Raw genomic sequence first — 20,153 nt, forward strand, 5'->3', positions numbered from 1 at the left:
TCTCCTAGGTCAAGGCTGACCCGGAGGTTCCTTGGTTAGTGAATCATTTACTGGAGAAACCTCAATGACCTCAGGGAGGGAAGGTTCCCCTGGTCACTGCTGGCTCCTTCCAGCCAGCTCATTGACAAGAAAGAGTTCTCTAACATGAAGAAAAGTCCACTGAGCAGCACTCAAGTTTTGAGTGTTTATTGAGAGCCTTTTCCCTGCCCAGAATGGTGTCGGGCCATGAGAGGTGGACAATGCAGCCTTGGTTCTCAGAAGCCTGGGAGTTTAGTGGAGGAACTGGGGCCGATGGATGCACGATGATCACAGAGGGCCCTGGACCCAGGAGAAATGCAATGCAGAGCTGAAGACGGAGGAATGGCACAGCCTTTGTCATCCCCCTCCATTGTCTAACCAGGGCCCTTTGTGAGCATCTGTGCCCCCAGCCCTAGGTGCAAGGGGGGCGGTAATCTCAGTGGGGCTTCCTCCCGGGGAAGTCCACGGCCCTCTCACACTGAGGAGCCAGCCTGTGTCAGCCAAGAGCCGCAGGCCATAAATGCAAAGTATGGTTGAACAAAAGCAGCTTTTGAGTGAGAAAGCTGAGTGGAGTTGTCCCAACCTGTCAACTTCAGATTTCTTTCCTCCTCCCCATAAATCAAAAAACGGCTGGTGGAAGGGAGGGACAGAAGCGTTTCATTTTCAGATTTTGTAAGAAAATAAAATCAAATCAAAAGAACCTGTCCCACGCTGATACCTTACATGCCAGGTTTGAGCCTGAGGCAAATTTTTGTGGCCATGTAATAAGCCTCTTTAAAATGGTGACAGACCCTTGACTCTTTGCCTTGAATTACACTGATAAAAGACATTTTATTGCGTTAGAGCTGGGGCAGGAGTACAGGACCGTTCTTGCCTGGTCGGCCTCTTTGAAACCACGTCAGCCCTGCTGTCCACACTCCCCACCGCCTGACAGGGTTTGAGCACCATGGCGGCAGAGATCTGTGGGCCCGTGACAGAGGGGGCTTTCTACCCAGCAGTCAAAAGTTGAGGCTCTGGAAGTAAAAGGATTTCAGCCTGAGGGGCTTGTTAGGGAGAGTGGAGTGTCTCCGTTCTTAGTAGACATAAGAGATCTTGACATTGGTGGCTCTAGGTTGGGACCGCCCGGAAATAGAGGGCAGCTGGGGAAGCGAATGTTCTCAGACCTCATTTCCCCCGCGGTCTTAGAGAGATTCCAAAGACAAAAGGATTCCGGGGTCTGCCTTGTAGCGTAGGGTCCCTTTATGCCCCCTTGATCCCTGTGGAATAGGGACAGGGGGCTTGTGGCCCCTTTGCCCAGGGAGGCCAGGTCTCCACCAGCTGAGCTCCCAAGTGAACCTGTTCACTGGGTAGAAAGGAGTTGAGCTGGTGCATTCTTGGTTTGAAGAGCTTGGAGGTGTCTGATAACTTTGGGTGTTACCCTTGCTGAATCAACAGAATTAGTAAACCCAAGAACAGCTAGCAACACCCACCCGGTGGCTGGATTGGGAACTCTTGAATGAGTGCAGATGATACATGTGGGCATCTCTTTTTTATTCAGGAAATTCTTTCCAGGTTGGTTAGTGGTATAAACGAAGGATTAGAAATTGGGTAAAAAGCCAGGAAAATAACTAGCAAGCCAAGAAAATAGGCCTCAGATAAATAGGCTGTGTCCACCTCTCACTTGTTCTGTGGGATTCTGTCACGGAGGTTAGGGCTGAGGCCAGAGCTTGGCTGCTGTGTGCTCAGAAGGAGGGAAGGTGCTGAGGGACTGAGGAAGAACAGTAGCAGAAGTTGGAGGAGCCTGTGGGCGGGCAGAGGCCTGTTTCTGAAAGAAGGACTAGCTGCCTTGGGATGAGGTCTGGCCTCACAGGACCAGAACCCTCCTTGATTCAATCTCACCTCAGGCGAGAGGGCAGCCTAGTTTTGTTCCTGAAGAAATGTCAGAGCCTGACCTGCTAGACCATTTTTTTTTTCTTTTTAGTTTGTAGAGCTTTGAAGCCTTAAATTAGTTCTCATAATTTCTGAGCACTTCTGTATTAACCATAGGACATAATAGGTTTTAATTCTGGAGAATGGCCAATTCTGGTTCTAAGAATCTCTTGGCCAAGATTATCGTAGAACATTTGGCCTGTAGAGTATGGCTTCCCCACTGCCTCAGACACACACACACACACACACACACACACACACACACACACACACACACACACACCACTTTATAGAGTCAGGAAGGCAAGTGATTGCCTGTAAATGGCATTAAGACTTGTGTCTAGACAACACGCTCTGCCTTGGCTCACCTCGAGGGCCCCTGAGGTGAGTGCTGACAAGGGACAAAGCTTGTTCCCCGGGAAGATGGACTGGACTCTGAGCTCCAGCCCTGCCTGCATGACCTGCAGCAGGACGCTCTTGACATCTGCTTCCTTGCTGGGGAGGTGAGGATAACACCTTCCCTCATCCCACAGGATTACTGTAGGGCCAGAATGTGAGGAGGATGCTTTGGGAAGAAGAGAAACCTACCCACAGAGGCCAGGACATCCTTCCTTAAGAAGGGCCAGCCTGGGACGCCTGACACAGCCTTCCTGGGGCTGCCTATTCTTTGGGGCCCCTTTACCTTTAATGGTTGCATAGATCAGTCCTGGAAGATAAGACCAGAAAATTCTCTAGCTCCCTGGGTGGTCAACCCATGCCTCTGCCCTCCCTTGTCTTTCCAGTGACACCGCTGCCACACACCACCCCCCCCCCGGCCCCCGCCTGCCGACTTCCTCCTCCACAGTACCCAAGAACACCTGAAAACATCAAGGATCTCTATCTAAGTGCCAAGCTTAGTTTTCTTAAACTTGTTCTGGTATTTTCTTGAGACTGATGAAAATGGTGGTATGGAAGCATAAATTACATTTGCCGTGAATTAACACAGATAAAAAGGCTCGGGGTGGCCTCTTCAGAGTAATTTGGGAGTTGCTTGTTCTGCCAACTTTGACAGACAAGTCCTCTGCTCTGGCCGGTGTTATCAGAATGAAACGTTTGCTGAGCAAATGGTCAGTCTCATTGGACACAATGTTCTGGCCCAAATGCCCTTCGCTCCCTTTAGTGCAAAATGTTCATTCTACCCTCTTCAGACATCTAATACTTAAGTCAGGAGAAACTCAAGTGTGGTTTTCAAGGCTTTCCAGGTGTTGGGACCGTGATTTTCCGTCCTTTTCTTCATTTCTCCTGTGGGCGGTGGTGGGGGGAGCGTGAGTGGTATCTGTGAGTGTATTTGCGGGAAGCTGGACAGTTTGGGTGACAGAAAGGAATTCAGGGCAGCTCCTTGGATCACTGCCCCCTTCTCACCACAAAGGTATTGCATTGAGCCCCACCTTAAGGAAGCCTGATACCCACAAAATCTCATCAATGGCAACTGATAAATTAGAGGGTGATTTTTCACATTACAGAAAGATTGTTAACTTTTCAAAAGGTTTCGCCACAGGGTTCCTTTAAATAGTGAGCTCCCCCACTGAATTTAAAGTGTTTGTTTACAGATCATTAACTACTTGACAGAGAGGTTGGGGAGGGGGTGGAGGAAGAAGCACTTAAAAGGTAAAATGTTAGAAGCCCTGCCAATTTTCGATGGGCCTGGAAGGGTGATGAAACATCTCTGAAATTATGTCGGTTAGCAAATGTGATTCTGTTTACAGAAACTCACTTTACACATGGCTTTCCAGGAAACCTTCACGTTGGTTGAGGGCAGGGACCACAGGACCCCAGGGCCTTGCCATCCTGGTTTGAGGTGGTTGGGAGAGGACTCTGGCTTTCCTGAGAGTCCTGTGTGTACCCTCACGAGCCGTGGGTGCCAGGCTCTGGCATGAGGCCGAGCTTTGCCACTGGCCGTCTGGCACGGACAGCTGAGACCTTTTCCCTTGACATTTAGCCTGAGTTTGTGGAAAGTTTTTTCCTGGTTCTCTGTGACCTTCAGTCTCTTTGGCTCTGGACCCACCTAGGTTTCCTCCTTGAAGCTCAGACGGGTGAGCTTGGCAAGATTGTGCCCTAGGAAGCTGAAATCCACCACCAGGCCTACCTTCTGAGTCTAAGAATTAGGCCGGCAGCTGAACCTAGCCCACACTGGCCTGTAGGTTCCTCCTAGTCCTTTCGTGGGCACGAGGGGCACAGGCCCATCCTGGCCAGCATTTAGGATGGCCCATAGCAGGTCTCTTCACTGCATCCCAAACTCCTGTCCTAGATCTGGTCTCAAAGAAACTCTGACTGGCCTGGGAAACAGGAGGGAGAAGCCATCCGTCGGATCCAGTCTTCTCTTTTTAAGGACAAGAAAACTTAGGGAAGAGATTTACTCAAGGTCATGCACAGCTGGTGAGTGGCAGAGTTGGGACTGAAGACTCTGGATTCCTGACTTTGCGCCAGCAGCCTATCCAGAGGAGCGAGTCCCTGATGTCCTAAAGGAAGAAAAGAATCTGGAGAGTAAGGGTCAGTGTGGTTCATGGGCCCGGGCATCTCTAAAAGTAGTTCTTATATCTCCCAAGTAACCTGAAAAAGACCCCAGGTAGAAGCAAACCTGCATGTGCATGTGTGCAAACACACACACACACACACACACACACACACACACATACACTCATGCACACCCCACCCCAGAAAAACAAAATCCTCAAATATGGACTCGGAGAGGGGGTGAGGGTACCCCCCCTTCCCTGTGGCTTTGAAGAGAAGAAAGGGGGGAAATTTGGAGGGAAGGTCAGGCCGATGATTGAAGAGACAAAGCAGAGGAGGAAAATCTCCACATTTCTTGCACAGTCATTTGTTGAAAATGTGTCAGCAAGTACAAGCCCATCTTAAACTGGCAATGATACATCTGAAATAGATTATTTAAGCCAGGGAGGCAATATTGCAAAGAAGAACGTGGCTATCAACACTTGTTTGTCTGACTTAAAGGAATAAAGCAGTGAATTCTGCTTCAGCGGACCACCCACCATTCATCAGGGGAGAAGAATGGAGGAGGGGGAAGAAAACAGGACAGATGAACTTTTCATGAAGAGTTTCACAAGCGTCCACGTGGCTGTGTCCCTTATTTTAAGAAAATGTGATATTTGGAAGTATGAACTTGTCAAAGCTGAAGACTTCACCGAACTCCTCAGAGGGTTTATTGAGATGAACAGATCCTCTGTTGTCAACCGAATGGATCGGTGTACAATATTTTGATTTAAATGTGACTACCTGTTGGGCCCCATTTGCTCAGTGCACTCCTTGGCTTTTGCTCCGCTGAGCATCTGTGCCGGCTTTTGCTTTTGTCTAGAAAGTCCTTCCTCTTGGCTCTCCAGGTGCAGTTCATAAGTTACTGCTTCCTGAAAGCTGCTCTCCTCCCTTTCAAGTGGAAGCAATTTCTCTTCCTTTGAATTTCCATAGCAGTTTCTCTGTGGCTCTCTCATGACACACTTTCTGCATGGGAGTAGAGCGATTTCTGTCCAGGCGTTATCTTCTCTACTAGGTGAAGGCTGCCGCGGGGAAGTCTGGGTCTGGGTTTTCTTTGTGTTACCCACAGACGCTGGCCCATTGCTTTGGGCCTCACAGGCCCTCGGTAAATAGTTGTCGAATGAATGCCTGAAAGAATGAATGCATGGAATTAACCTGGGTGACACGTTTTGCATAGTAAGGTACACAGTTAAACCAAGGGAAAAAAAACTGTCCTGAGACAATTTGTCTTTATATAGCTGCCCTTCCAGTCTCCTTGATAAGTTCCACCATTCTAAGGCAAAAGCTTAAAGTGTAATAAAAATTTATCTAATTCACAATCAAGTGAAAATACTTTGGGCCCAGAGCCAAAGAATATTATTGGAGTGCACTTTTTTCAACACCCTAAATTTAACCAGCTGGAATTCTTTTTTTTTTAGTACCATCCTATTCAACCTTTTGAAATGAAGGATTTGCCTTTTAGTGGGAAATCTGCATTTCAACACAAAGATGGAGCACAATGTCTTTGGTTTAGTTATTCTTCAGAAAAGCAAGCTCTTTTTTTTTTTCTTTTTTGAATTATATGCTTTGCTTATGTTAAAGACACAGATTGCCAAAAATTTTGTTTAGGCCTGACAGATTGGTAGCTTGCATTTTTTGCATTTTTGTAGATAAAGGGGCATGAAAGGTGTCATCTCTCCTCCCCCTCATTGAGTGAATTCCTAGGGTAAGAACTCAAAAGGTGAAGTTAGTTTTTGGATAGTCAAGGCTATGATAAGAGGATAGAACTGGTCAAAAAAGAAGAGTTTTTAAATGAATAATTGATGAAATGGAAGTCCCTGATGAAGTATCGGGGAATGTAGAGGTCATGAGCAAGTTTCAGCACAGAAATTCTGTTAAGTGTGGTATCTCTAGAATTCTCGCTTGCTTTCATTTATACAGGATACACTTTTTTTTTAAGATTTTATTTATTTATTTGACAGAGAGAGAGACACAGCGAGAGGGGGAACACAAGCAGGGGAGTGGGAGAGGGAGAAGCAGACTCCCCGCCGAGCAGGGAGCCCGACGTGGGGCTCGATCCCGGGACCCTGGGATCATGACCTGAGCCGAAGGCAGACGCCCAACGACTGAGCCACCCAGGCGCCCCCAGGATACACTTTTTAAAGAGCATCACAATTTGGTAAAACCTTAGCTAGTAAAAAAAAACAATGATGGAAAAAATGCTCATGTAAATGCTCATTTCTTAGAACAAAAGGGAATGCAATTTTGACAATATCCAAAGGTTAATTAAGAAGTCTGTTAGCGATGATAAACCTGGCACATTTTCAGTTTAGGTTGACATGACTCAAGACATAGGCATAGCTAACGTTTGCTCTATAATACTGTGATAAGTCACAGAATCTGCAGTCAAATGCTCTACCACTGAGCCACATCCCCAAGTCACAGAATCTGAGAGAGAGGAGCCGGTATTTGTTGTAAACGGAGGGTCAAGAGCTATAAAGACATTTAGTGGATTTGCTTTCCGGTTAAAGAAGGCTCTGTCCCAGACTGGCTGCACTGTTGTTATTTTTGTGATATAGATCCACTAATATTGATAGAACTGGAATTGGTTCCGCAACTGTACAAACTTTCAGGATGCATTTGAAGGGCAGTCTGTAAGTTGGCTACTGGCTGGGGAAAGAGGGGATTTGAGAATTTTGGAGCTGGAACAGTGGGTCAAGGTCCTTTATTTTGGCGCATCACCTAATATAGAGATTCCCTCCACATCATGGTGGGTTGTCACTCATTCTTTTCTTGAAGACCCAGAGTGAATGGGACATTATGGCTTCCTAGGGTAACCCGTTCTACTTGGGGACAACCCTACTCCTTTTGTGCCCTACCTGGTTGGAAAAACAGGGAAGTTTTCTAAAAATACATGTTCAAGGGGTGCCTGGGTGGCTCAGTTGGTTAAGCGACTGGCTTTGGCTCAGGTCATGATCCCGGGGTCCTGGGATGGAGCCCCCCCCACCCCCCTGCCGGTCTCTCTTCTGGGTGGGGAGCCTGCTTCTCCCTCTCACTCGGCCTGCCGCTCCACCTGCTTGTATTGTCTCTCTTTCTCTGTCAAATAAATAAATAAAATCTTAAAAAAAACACATATGTTCAAGAAAGGAAATATATATACATGCATATACACTGTAGTAAACCTCAAACATCTATACGTCTGTGTACTCTTCTAGAGAGGCCTGGGGATTTAATACCTGATAAAAGTCGAGCACCCAGAATAGCCATCAAGTGTGTTGGAAATGATGCTTTGTGCTTAGCTGTTTCTGCACATTTGTAGACAGCAGTATTACTTGTCGATGAGGAGACTATAATGTGGCTGCGTTACATACCCAGTGATTAATTTCAGAAACAAACAGCATGTCAGTAATAAAGGAGTCTTTGAGATGTTCTTGAGGAAACCTAAAACTTGATTTAAGGACCTTAAATTCCAGGGACATCCCACAGGGCTCATAGGGTTCTGCATCAAAAGTTGGTACCCATTGTATATAGAAATGTAAAATGACCAATGTAAAACATTAAATCAAAACCATTTCCAAATTTTTGCAGATTTTTAATGAGACCTGAAAAATAAGATTCATTATTTTTTATTCAGCCCAAGGAAACATTGCAACTTAATAATGCATAAGGCATTTCCAAGGCCCCAAGTGGAAATGCTGGGTCTCACGAGACCTTTATGAACCAGAAAAGGTTAAAACACCTTTTGCCAGAAGAGTACAGGCATTTGAAAAGACTGATCCAGAAGAGGGCAACACATCCCATTTGTGAGTCCAGACAAGGAAACAGAGTCCAGTTCTTACTCCATCCATGCCGTGTGCCACAGCTGCTGTCTCAAACATTTCAGCTTTTATGGAAGTGGTGAGGATACCATCTGTCTGACATAAACTGGTATGGATGTTGTCTTGTGCAAAGAGCATTCCCTGTTTGATGGAAGGCTCGGCTCTATTCTCTGTCCTGTGAACGAGGAAGGGTGGCACCTGGGATTCCACATGAAGGGATTCTTAGGTATGTTCCAAGCTTGCTCTGGTTTTGACTGTTCTGAAGGAGGTGAGTCCAGGCAGAAGGGACGACAATCTTGTAGCCATTCTGGCTCTCTGCCAGAGCAACATGCTTCCAGCTTCCATGCCTCCCCTCGCCCTAAGACAGCAGTATTAAACTGGAACTGTGCCTACACATCACCTGGAGGAGCTGTTAAACACAGATTGCTGCATGGCCCCCACCCCCAGGTTTTTATTCAGCAAGTCTGAGATGGGCCTGAGAGTTTGCATTTCCAACAGGCTCCCTGGGCCTCGGTCTGCACTTTGAGAACCACTGCCCTAAGAGTACCACCAAGGAAACTAAAGAGAACATAGCCAAACTGCCCACTTTCCAGCCCACCACTCCCTGGGAAAGAGAAAAGACCCTCAGCCAGGGGTGGTTCAGGCAGGTAGAGCTGCTCGCTGAGTGTGATGCTAAGAAGATTCATTGTGAGACTTTGCCTAAAACATGTTGAAATAATTGAAAGCATCACAGCAAAAAGTTAAACCCTAGGGAGGCTATTAACAATTTAGCATTTCCAGTTCCTGTGAGAATGTCGACTACTTACCAAGGGGAATGTGTTCAGTGGGAAAGGCTGCAGAATCAGCTGGGGTTCCCCATTGCCTTTGCTTCGACGCCCTTCCTGGAGGAAGAGAAATGCAAGGATGGGTCTCTTGGAAAGACAGTGTCAGTAGCTTGTTAAGCTGATAGGAACAGTTTGTCTCTCTTCAGCTGGCCAATTCTGCAGGGGAAGCAGAGGTAAAGGGTGAAAGCAGTGAGGTCTGGGTTGGGGAGAGGGTGCAGCTAAGAGGCTCAGGAAGCAGATCAGGTGTTGTTTTCCAATTTTGAAGCCAAGTCTGTTTATTTGGATCCTTCGAAAGGCCCACTCAACACCTCTGGGTTGGACTCTCTCCCAAGAGGTTGTTACGAGAAGTTGTTTCTCTTAATGGGTCAGGTGAAAGAGAACCCTCCCCACTGGCACTTCTTGGGCAGGAACCAGGGGAAGAGATAGATGGATATCCCAGAAAAGAGCACTGGATGGGAAGTCAGGAGACTAATTCCAATCTTCACTTTAGCCGTCAGCATAGCCGTGGACCAGCCACTTGATTTCTCAAGGCCTCAGTTTCCCCATCTGTAAAATGAAGGCATAGACTTGAGGATCTCGAAGGTTTTTTTACAATTCAAAAGCCAAAAGCAGGGTCGTGGTGCCAGATACCCAGATACTGGCCCTTGCTTTGCCACGTGGCCTGGCCCTGTGGAAAAGTGAACCAGGCTGCTGCCCCCGGAAGCTCCGCTTGCTCGGGGCCGACAAGTTTGTAGACAGGTTTGCCCAAGGAAGGTAAGTGCGAGCGGTCAGGCCTGGATTAGGCTAAGAGCCCTCCCATTTCTTGCTGGAGGCCTATCAAGGCACCTCATGGCTCTTCTCAGAGGAAGTGGCAGGGAGTTTGAAATCAGACCATCCCTGTGCAGGGGTCCAGGTCCCTTGCTGTATTTCTGCTAGGGTCACAGAACTACCTCAGCTGTGTGGGTCTCCTAAGAAAAATATTTCCATCTTGGTCACAAGACAAACTTAGGAAAGGGCTAAGGCAAGAGCAAGTACAAAAATGGGTTCTCAGACTTCTTGTTGAAAAACACAATGACTAAATCCGTAGTTAATTTTACCCTCTATTCTCAATACCCTGTTTATAATATAAACAGTTGAATGAAGATATACTTATTATTATTTTTCTTAAGTCCAGTCTTTGCACTTTTCACGGGTTCATTTTGTGGTATTTATTTATTTATTTTTTAAAATATTTTATTTATTCATGAGAGACAGAGGGAGAGAGAGAGGGAGAGAGAGAGAGAGAGAGAGAAGCAGAGGGAGAAGCAGGCTCCCAAGGAGCAGGGAGCCCGATGCGGGACTCGATCCCAGGACCCTGGGATCATGACGTGAGCCGAAGGCAGACGCTTAACCATCTGAGCCACCCAGGCGCCCTATGGTATTTATTTTGTTTGGGGTAAGAGCGGAGGATATGCCTCTCGAGATGGTTGCCGAGAGCAGCCCCCTTTGCAGGCCTGGTAACAACCGAGTATAAGATCTTGCACAAGCACCACGCACGCCATTGTTACCCACCGGGCTCCCCATGAAAGGGAGCCTTGTGCTGACTGCCCTGGCTGTTCTTGGCAGCATGAATCTCTATAAGGAGAACAGGATGTATTTTACACTTGAGACCTGCTATCCTAGAGTCTAACAACAACACTTTTAAGTGCTCTTAATATTAAGCTAATGGAAAACATACTCTGTTTACTCACCATCAAAGTCTGTTTTTCTTCTCTCCCTCCTCCCCCAGTCATCACAACCTCCCAGCCTCTAGAACATACTGAGTATCTCCTGCTCCATCGATCCTACACTCCATCTCAAGGTTGACCTCTCCATGCTTGGTTGGCTCAAGGTGGACTTGGAAAAACTGGGAACTTACCACATAAACCATATAATCCCCAGGTCGCACAAACCAAATATTTCCTTTCTCACAAAAGTCTCAGTGCTAGAAATGCTTGATTTACTGCTAGATTTATGTTTACTGGTGTGAGAAGTCATTTCTCCTCACCAGAGAGAGACCAAGTGCGGGAGAATGGAGAAGGTGGGCCACTTTTTCTGGGTGCTGGTTCTCTCCTTGTCACGTTAATAGTAGGATTCCTTACCCTCAAGATGTGGACTTGGCCAAAGTTATTTGAACCCCAGAAGTCTAATCTTTATTCTCCACTGCTTTGTGTTGTAAGAAGCCGTGTCTAAATGGAGGATTCCATTGATCCGATTCTAGACTGTGGCCCAGCCCACGATTTCCCTTTCCCTGAAGGTGCTGTCGTAAGTACAGCTTGGGACGAGGGAGCAGTGGGTCAGGGAAGGCAGAATGGGCCTCTCTGTTCTAGAAGAAATGATTCACAGATCCACTCATTTCCTACTTGCATATTGTTTTTTGCTTGGGCTTATCTTGTTAAGTAAATGTATGCATGTAAACCAGCCTTGCAGATAAATCCCCTCCATTTTGCCAGTCTACCCCCTAATATTACCAATTTCCCCCTTGCTGTGTATACATCTCTTATTATAAGACAATAAACAATAACAAAGAAGAAAATGAACCAAAGACCACCCCCCCCCAACTAAAACCCCTTCTCTTTTGTCTAAAAAGACCAAAATCAAAAACAAAACAAAATTGTGTGGAAATAACTTCATCGCTGTTTTTTTTTTGATACAGGCCTTGGGCCTGTTAACTATCTGCAAGGCTGTTGTAATGATGTTGATCTATTTTAATGGAATTGAAATGTGATATCCTGTGGTTTACGATGCACATTGTTTATAGCTTTAGTGCTTGATTTTGGGTTTCTTTCACAGATAAACTTCTGCACTGGAGGGGCCTGTCCTCCCCTCGTTCTGCACACGGAGCTCTAATCCCCACGCCCGGGATGAGTGCAGAATATGCCCCGCAGGGTATTTGTAAGTTGAGCATTATTTTTTCTACAAATGTCCATGTGTATAAAGTTGAGAGTTTCTGGAAATTACCCTTACTTTTTAAGTACTGGAAGGAGTTACTTCCAAAATAGATTGGCATCCTCATCAGCATTATTCCATTACTCACTTGGCACCCTCTCCCCCACTCCACTCGACCCCCTCCTCTTTTTCGTTTCTTTCCTCACTGAAGACATGGAGCTGACAGCAGCTCATCCCTGGGGGGGGGGGGGGTCTTTGCCCCAGGGTCTTATCTGGCTCCACGGCTGGTGACCATATACCATCTGTGTGTTCAGGGCCCATTTTATTGCTGGACATTTCACTTGCATGGCCTCATTTAGGACTTGGAGTTTATTCCATGGCGTACGTGTTAGCAGAGGCCAGAACCAAAAGAAGTCAGTTTAGAGTTACTCTAGAGTTGTTCTCATGCATGTTGTATATGCATTTACATGTGAACTGAAACATGGTATATTTGTATATATACATGGTGCATTATATATGTGCATACATATATAATTTCTCCTTATTTTTCTCCTAGTTTTAGAGAAAAATGCACAGCATTGTTGCTTAAAATCAAAGATTCCACCGCCACCCCACCACTACCATTAACACCATCCAAGTACTTGTTCAAACCAACTTTTATGGTGGGGAAATGTTTATGAAATGTAGATTTGTATGTTCGTGAAAATGTGTTTGAAAGACGTTGTTCTAGAAGGTAATACAGTTTGCTCTTCTATGTAGTAAAAGATAATATGAGTCATGCACGGCTACAGAGTCGGATGGGGGTGGGGGTTGATTCTACCCCAAACATGAAAAAGCAGCTTCCAGAAAAAAAGGAAGTGTGGCATCGAATTTTTATTTAAGGAATGTATGTTCATTTTGAAAGTATGTGAAAACTAACCTGTGGAAAGAAGAAAAGAAAGGGAAAGTGTCACGGAAAGAAAAGAACAAGATGCAGGTGTTCAGCTAGAGAGGGGACTGGTTTTTAGGCGGGAGAGGTCAAATAGACCTCACCATCTTGTGAATGGTGTCTGCAGGGCAGGGCATGCACCCTGAGACCAAATTTGAAGCCAGTTGTTTGTTTTGTTAACTCCTAGGTAATCCTAGGCAACAAAGAGTTATTGTGTGAATTTCACAAGTCCTCAAGTCCTGAGGGCTGGGCGGTGCAGGGGTTAAAAAGTACCTCTTCTGCCACCCCCTCCCCAACACCAACCTGGGCCTAAGCCTGGCTTAGGTCACAGATTCTAGAGAGTTTAGGGGGTTGGACTCTTGGTTTCGAGTCCCTACATGCTGACTGGGTGGGGAGAGCGCTCCGCGTTTGGCTGGGGGTGCCTGGGGCCCCGCATGGGGCCGTGGGAACAGAGCCACCCGTGGAGGGAAGGGAAAAGAAGGGAGTGGGGCAGTAGAGAGGAGCGTGGAGCTGAGTGGCCAGGGGCTGCTGGCCTCCCTCTTCCGCTGACCCTCCTGAGGGCAGGGAGTTGGATTGGAGGGGTGGGAAACTAGGAGCCTGATTCAGAGCCCACGTCTTCTCCCCCTCTTCCCGCAAAGGGAGGGTGCCCAGTTTGCTGGTGCCCGTGCTGGCAGGACCAGTTTAGGAGTGACCAGACAAGGTATGTGGAAATGGGTTGTGGAGTTCCAGAAAGCTCTCGAGCAAAGCTGACCTCTAGGTCACTCAGCTGCCTTAACCGGCTGCCCTTGGCTGGCAGAGCATTTAGCACTTAACCTTGTGGCTTCCCTGCTGGTGGACCACAGTCGTGGGCCCTAATGTGGCCCCCTCTTGCTGCCTTCTAGCCAGGGCCTCCCCTTGGCCTGGGCTGAGGCCTGGATTCTGGATTCCAGCCTTCTTCAGGAAGCCCTTCTGGGTGTACAACATGGTCAGTCATCATGCTAGGTTAACTCACCAAGCCTGGGAGTAATGAAAACTCACATTCACGTCGGACCTGGTAGTTTACATATGGCTTTTATATACGTCTGTCATCTGAGCCTCACAATTCTTTCAGGTACTGTTTTTATGCTCACTTTACAGATAGGAAACCTAAGGTTCAAAGAAATGACATGACTGGCTCAGAGCCGTAAGCTGGTAAATAGTAGAGCCAGGGGTCTGGTGTCAGACCTTGTTCTTCCAAATCCTGAGGCTTAGATCACATTACTTTTTGGCATTGCTGATAACGTAAAAATGGGGTTATTCCTCCCCATACAGTAAAAAGAAATAAAATAAAAGCCGGTAGGTGAGCTAATAGCTGATTTTAACCGTTTGATGCCTGGAGTTCCTACGCTTGGGGCCAGGTCTCAGTTTATTGCTCTAAATCAAAACAATCCCCGTGAATGCCCAATGAGGCTCTCAAATTGAGAAGTTGATTTTCGTCAGAGTAAATGAAGAATATTATTATATTTTACACGTCAATAAATCAATGTAGCCCTAATTTTGCCACGCAGGAAATCAATTCTGGCCTTTCTAAACCATCAAAGATGTTATGAACAAAGTAATTTCACAAATTATGGCAAGTAACACATTTATTGATGACTGCAGTTTAGGAACTGAGAATCTGTGAGCACCGTAATATAATATGGTGCACTGGCGTGAGCTGAGTGAAACACAGATTATGTGGTGAAACTGTAATGCATCATTTGCTATTAGTGGACTAGTAATAATTACCAGTTTCAAAGCTGCTCTTTCGATGTAATCTTTAGTCTCAATCGTAACAGCCCCTCTCATTGACATTATGATTACACTAGCTGCCCTCATGATCTAGAATATCTAGTTGATAGGATACTAAAATGCCATAGTGAAAACTGTATGTTGTGTGCTCATCATAAGATGAAATGGCATCTTCTCTGACCTGATGTATGAGAGGGGAGGGTAACAGCATAGCGTGAACATATACTATAAAGTGATCACATCAACTGGCTCTGAAAACAGAATTTTAGGAAGGTTCAGAGCAGCAAAATAAGACAGACTTTTCTCGTTTAAGTCTTTTGGAGAGGATACAGGTGCGCTTCCTGACGCAGTGCTATATAACTTTAGCACGCACCAGTCGCCATCCCATTCACGGTGCATGCGAAACCGGCATTGCTAATTATGGGTCCAGTCCTGGGATTCAATAGAGTATTACAAGCTAAGATACAATTTTAAGGCATTTGGACTGATGAAAGTGTTAAGGACTTGTTTCAGCTGACAAATCTCCTTTTTACTTACCCAATTCAGATTGTCAGGCTAAATGTATGATAATAACACAGAGTCCTAGGGAGGCAAAGGAGAAAGCCACGGAGGGTCACATTAGTTGGAACCAGATAGTTTTTTTCCTGCCTATTTAGGACCCCAGTCATTGTTCAACAACAACAAAAAATTTATGAAAATACTCCCAATGCTTTTTATTTCCCTTTGAAGAGAGGAGGAAAACAAAAATAGGCAGATAATGTGATCCTAATGTCAGCATTTTCTTTCAAAATCTTTCTGCCTTTTTTTCTTTTCTCCCTCTACATTAGGCAAATGTTGGAAACCTAATTTTGGTATCTTATCATCTAATCTTGTTAAAGAGATTTACCCAGGAGTGGGATACATTGAGGGAGATTATAAATGCATTGTAAAGTAAATTACAAGGTCAGGGCAGGGAGTCCATTATTCAGACAAGTGCTTGAGCAAGCGGGCTTGTTTTGGAATGCAAGTGTTTGGGGCTCCTGAGAAGACCCTGCCAGCTTTTCTTTCTGACTTGCTAAATGGAGGAATCATAATTGATTACTTCCTCATTCCCACTCTTTAGCTCCATGGTGGATTTTTTGCTTTTAAAAAAAGTTACTGACATATACTAGCTGGGGGCCTTAAGCGACTCGTCTAGTCCCCCTTTTAAAAAGACAGGCTAAAGTTTATTTCTCATTTGTGTTTTACACACTGTCTTTTTTGGAATCCCTGGGAAGTTAACTATTTTTCTCCTCCTTCTCCTTTGGCCACCAACATTTGTGCCCTTTTTAATGCTGTAGTTGACTGGTAAACTGTTAGTTACTCCCTTGGTGTATATATATATTTAAATTTAGCTATCTCCAAAAATGAATGATTGTGAAGTCAAGTTGGCCCCTCTTTGCCAAAGTGGCATTTACCACTCTCGGGTTCTTTTCAGCGAGAGAGAAATAATGTGACTTAAGCAGGGCCCCTCTCCAGACGGCTTGGCTACTGGCCAAAGAGTTGACTAGCTGAACTGTATCTTTCTGTTTCTTTCTCAACTGGAGCTGAGGCTCAGCCGAGGGCGCAGGATGTTGTATAATTTGGTTCGCGTTGTTAGCCTCTCAAAATAATGAGGAGGAGGATAGTGTAGCATTTCTCAGCCTGCTGCCCGTCATGGTGCTGGCTGCTTTAACTGTTCTTAAACTAGGATGCTGTGTCTGCTTAAGTTGGCACCAGCCACTCCTCCTAACTTCTCCAGACTTGCATTTGTTTGACTGGGGGACAACTCCTAAAGATTCGATATGGCCTGTTGGTTAAATCCGAATTAAATTTCTCTTTTGAGATTTTTTGCACCATCCCTTGAGATAAAAATGGGAGTCCCTGTTGGGTGTTGTGGGACCAGGATTGGGACTCACTGATCCTCACGCCGGCTGGGATGTGAGAAGGTTGCTAGTTTCTCTTCCTGGAATTATTTTATGAGTATCTTCTCATTTTTAACAATATCAACAATTAGTGTGTTTCAGGCTAAGATTAAAAGCATCTCTAGGGCCATAGAGAATTGTAATGAGTTGACCTTCTCTTTTTTGATGTCTCTATGAAATGATTGCCTCTTTAGAAAGTTCACCTGCCACCCAGGGGAGAATAGAACGATGGGATTTAGGAAGCAGAGAAGTTTCCCTTAGGTTACCTTGTCCAAGTCCCTCACTTAACAAATGAGGAAATGGAGGCACAGAGATGAAGTCGCTTGCCCCAAACCACAGCTGGTGAAACAAAGATGTTTGCTGAGTTTCCCTAGAATGTAGGGATCCTCATTCTTAAGCTTGTCTTGGTCCAGATTTTTCTGCTTTGGAGATTGGATTTAAAATTCTTAGAACTGAATGAAATGGCAGAAAGACTGACTGGACAGCTATTTATTGGGCACCAATATGTGCCTGGCACCAGATGTGCCAGGCACCAATGTAGGCACGGGCAATAATAGGTCAGTTAGGGTTTAGGCCTGTGGGGTTGAGGGCTGGGGGGCAGGGAAGGCAGGAGGTGAATCATAAAGAAGCAGTTGCTAACGCCCTCCTCTGTGATTAAACATTGATGTTGGTGTTGTATTATTTTGCAGGTAAAGATGAGCCCAGCAGCTACACATGTACAACTTGCAAACAGCCATTCACCAGTGCATGGTTTCTCTTGCAACACGCACAGAACACTCACGGATTAAGAATCTACTTAGAAAGCGAACACGGAAGTCCCCTGACCCCGCGGGTTGGTATCCCTTCAGGACTAGGTGCAGAATGTCCTTCCCAGCCACCTCTCCATGGGATTCATATTGCAGACAATAACCCCTTTAACCTGCTAAGAATACCAGGATCAGTATCGAGAGAGGCTTCCGGCCTGGCAGAAGGGCGCTTTCCACCCACTCCCCCCCTGTTTAGTCCACCACCGAGACATCACTTGGACCCCCACCGCATAGAGCGCCTGGGGGCAGAAGAGATGGCCCTGGCCACCCATCACCCGAGTGCCTTTGACAGGGTGCTGCGGTTGAATCCAATGGCTATGGAGCCTCCCGCCATGGATTTCTCTAGGAGACTTAGAGAGCTGGCAGGGAACACGTCTAGCCCACCGCTGTCCCCAGGCCGGCCCAGCCCTATGCAAAGGTTACTGCAACCATTCCAGCCAGGTAGCAAGCCGCCCTTCCTGGCGACGCCCCCCCTCCCTCCTCTGCAATCTGCCCCTCCTCCCTCCCAGCCCCCGGTCAAGTCCAAGTCATGCGAGTTCTGCGGCAAGACGTTCAAATTTCAGAGCAACCTCGTGGTGCACCGGCGCAGCCACACGGGCGAGAAGCCCTACAAGTGCAACCTGTGCGACCACGCGTGCACGCAGGCCAGCAAGCTGAAGCGCCACATGAAGACGCACATGCACAAGTCGTCCCCTATGACGGTCAAGTCCGACGACGGCCTCTCCACCGCCAGCTCCCCGGAACCCGGCACCAGCGACCTGGTGGGCAGCGCCAGCAGCGCGCTCAAGTCTGTGGTGGCCAAGTTCAAGAGCGAGAACGACCCCAACCTGATCCCGGAGAATGGGGACGAGGAGGAAGAGGAGGACGACGAGGAAGAGGAAGAAGAGGAGGAAGAGGAGGAGGAGGAGCTGACGGAGAGCGAGAGGGTGGACTACGGCTTCGGGCTGAGCCTGGAGGCGGCGCGCCACCACGAGAACAGCTCGCGGGGCGCGGTGGTGGGCGTGGGCGACGAGGGCCGCGCCCTGCCTGATGTCATGCAGGGCATGGTGCTCAGCTCCATGCAGCACTTCAGCGAGGCCTTCCACCAGGTCCTGGGCGAGAAACATAAGCGCGGCCACCTGGCCGAGGCCGAGGGCCACAGGGACACTTGCGACGAAGACTCGGTGGCCGGCGAGTCGGACCGCATAGACGATGGCACTGTTAACGGCCGCGGCTGCTCCCCGGGTGAGTCGGCCTCGGGGGGCCTGTCCAAAAAGCTGCTGCTGGGCAGCCCCAGCTCGCTGAGCCCCTTCTCCAAGCGCATCAAGCTCGAGAAGGAGTTCGACTTGCCCCCGGCCGCGATGCCCAACACGGAGAACGTGTACTCGCAGTGGCTCGCTGGCTACGCGGCCTCCAGGCAGCTCAAAGATCCCTTCCTTAGCTTCGGAGACTCCAGACAATCGCCTTTCGCCTCCTCGTCGGAGCACTCCTCGGAGAACGGGAGCTTGCGCTTCTCCACGCCGCCCGGGGAGCTGGACGGAGGGATCTCGGGGCGCAGCGGCACGGGAAGTGGAGGGAGCACGCCCCATATTAGTGGTCCGGGCCCGGGCAGGCCCAGCTCAAAAGAGGGCAGACGCAGCGACACTTGTGAGTACTGTGGGAAAGTCTTCAAGAACTGTAGCAATCTCACTGTCCACAGGAGAAGCCACACGGGCGAAAGGCCTTATAAATGCGAGCTGTGCAACTATGCCTGTGCCCAGAGTAGCAAGCTCACCAGGCACATGAAAACGCATGGCCAGGTGGGGAAGGACGTTTACAAATGTGAAATTTGTAAGATGCCTTTTAGCGTGTACAGTACCCTGGAGAAACACATGAAAAAATGGCACAGTGATCGAGTGTTGAATAATGATATAAAAACTGAATAGAGGTATATTAATACCCCTCCCTCACTCCCACCTGACACTTCCTTTTTTCACCACCACCCCTCCCCCATCGCCCTCCAGCCCCACCCCCCCGTAGGATTTTTTTCTAGTCCCATGTGATTAAACAAACAAACAAACAGAAGTAACGGAAGCTAAGAATATGAGAGTGCTTGTCACCAGCACACCTGTTTTTTTTTTCTTTTTCTTTTTTCTTTTTCTTTTTTTCCTTTATGTTCTCACCGTTTGAATGCATGATCTGTATGGGGCAATACTATTGCATTTTACGCAAACTTTGAGCCTTTCTCTTGTGCAATAATTTACATGTTGTGTATGTTTTTTTTTTTTAAACTTAGACAGCATGTATGGTATGTTATGGCTATTTTAAATTGTCCCCGATTCGTTGCTGAGCAAACATGTTGCTGTTTCCAGTTCCGTTCTGAGAGAAAAAGAGAGAGAGAGAGAAAAAGACCATGCTGCATACATTCTGTAATACATATCATGTACAGTTTTATTTTATAACGTGAGGAGGAAAAACAGTCTTTGGGTTAACCCTCTATAGACAGAATAGACAGCACTGAAACAAAATCTCTATGAGCTAAATGTCTGTCTCTAAAGGGTTAAATGTATCAATTGGAGAGGAAAAAAAGGCCTTGAATTGACAAATTAACAGAAAAACAAAACAAGCTTATTCTATCATTTGGTTTTAAAATATGAGTGCCTTGGATCTATTAAAACCACGTTGATGGTTCTTTCTACTTGTTATAAACTTGTAGCTTAATTCAGCATTGGGTGAGGTAAGAAACCTTAGGACCTAGCATATAATTCTATATTGTATTTCTCACAACAATGGCTACCTAAAAATATGACCCATTATGTCCTAGT

General features: G+C 46.8%; 1 protein-coding gene across 9 annotated transcripts in view; it reads left to right on the forward strand.

The window, feature by feature from the left end:
- The window catches only part of BCL11A (BCL11 transcription factor A), a 100,618-nt gene that overhangs the window by 73,120 nt on the left and 7,345 nt on the right, over nucleotides 1-20,153 (forward strand). For 2 of the 9 annotated variants that reach the window (XM_028089681.2, XM_028089682.2), the window contains exons 3-4: nucleotides 11,870-11,971; nucleotides 17,254-19,276. In XM_028089681.2, coding sequence (XP_027945482.1) covers nucleotides 11,870-11,971; nucleotides 17,254-19,274 — 2,123 coding nt within the window. In that variant the 3' untranslated portion in view covers nucleotides 19,275-19,276. The remainder of the gene's footprint in view (nucleotides 1-11,869; nucleotides 11,972-17,253; nucleotides 19,277-20,153) is intronic. The other 7 variants (XM_028089686.2, XM_028089683.2, XM_028089687.2 and 4 more) reach the window with 7 other exon arrangements.

Source organism: Eumetopias jubatus, unplaced genomic scaffold (genome assembly GCF_037043125.1).
Source record: "Eumetopias jubatus isolate StellerSeaLion01/CBP00866 unplaced genomic scaffold, mEumJub1_p1.0 scaffold_9, whole genome shotgun sequence".
Lineage (NCBI taxonomy): Eukaryota > Metazoa > Chordata > Mammalia > Carnivora > Otariidae > Eumetopias > Eumetopias jubatus.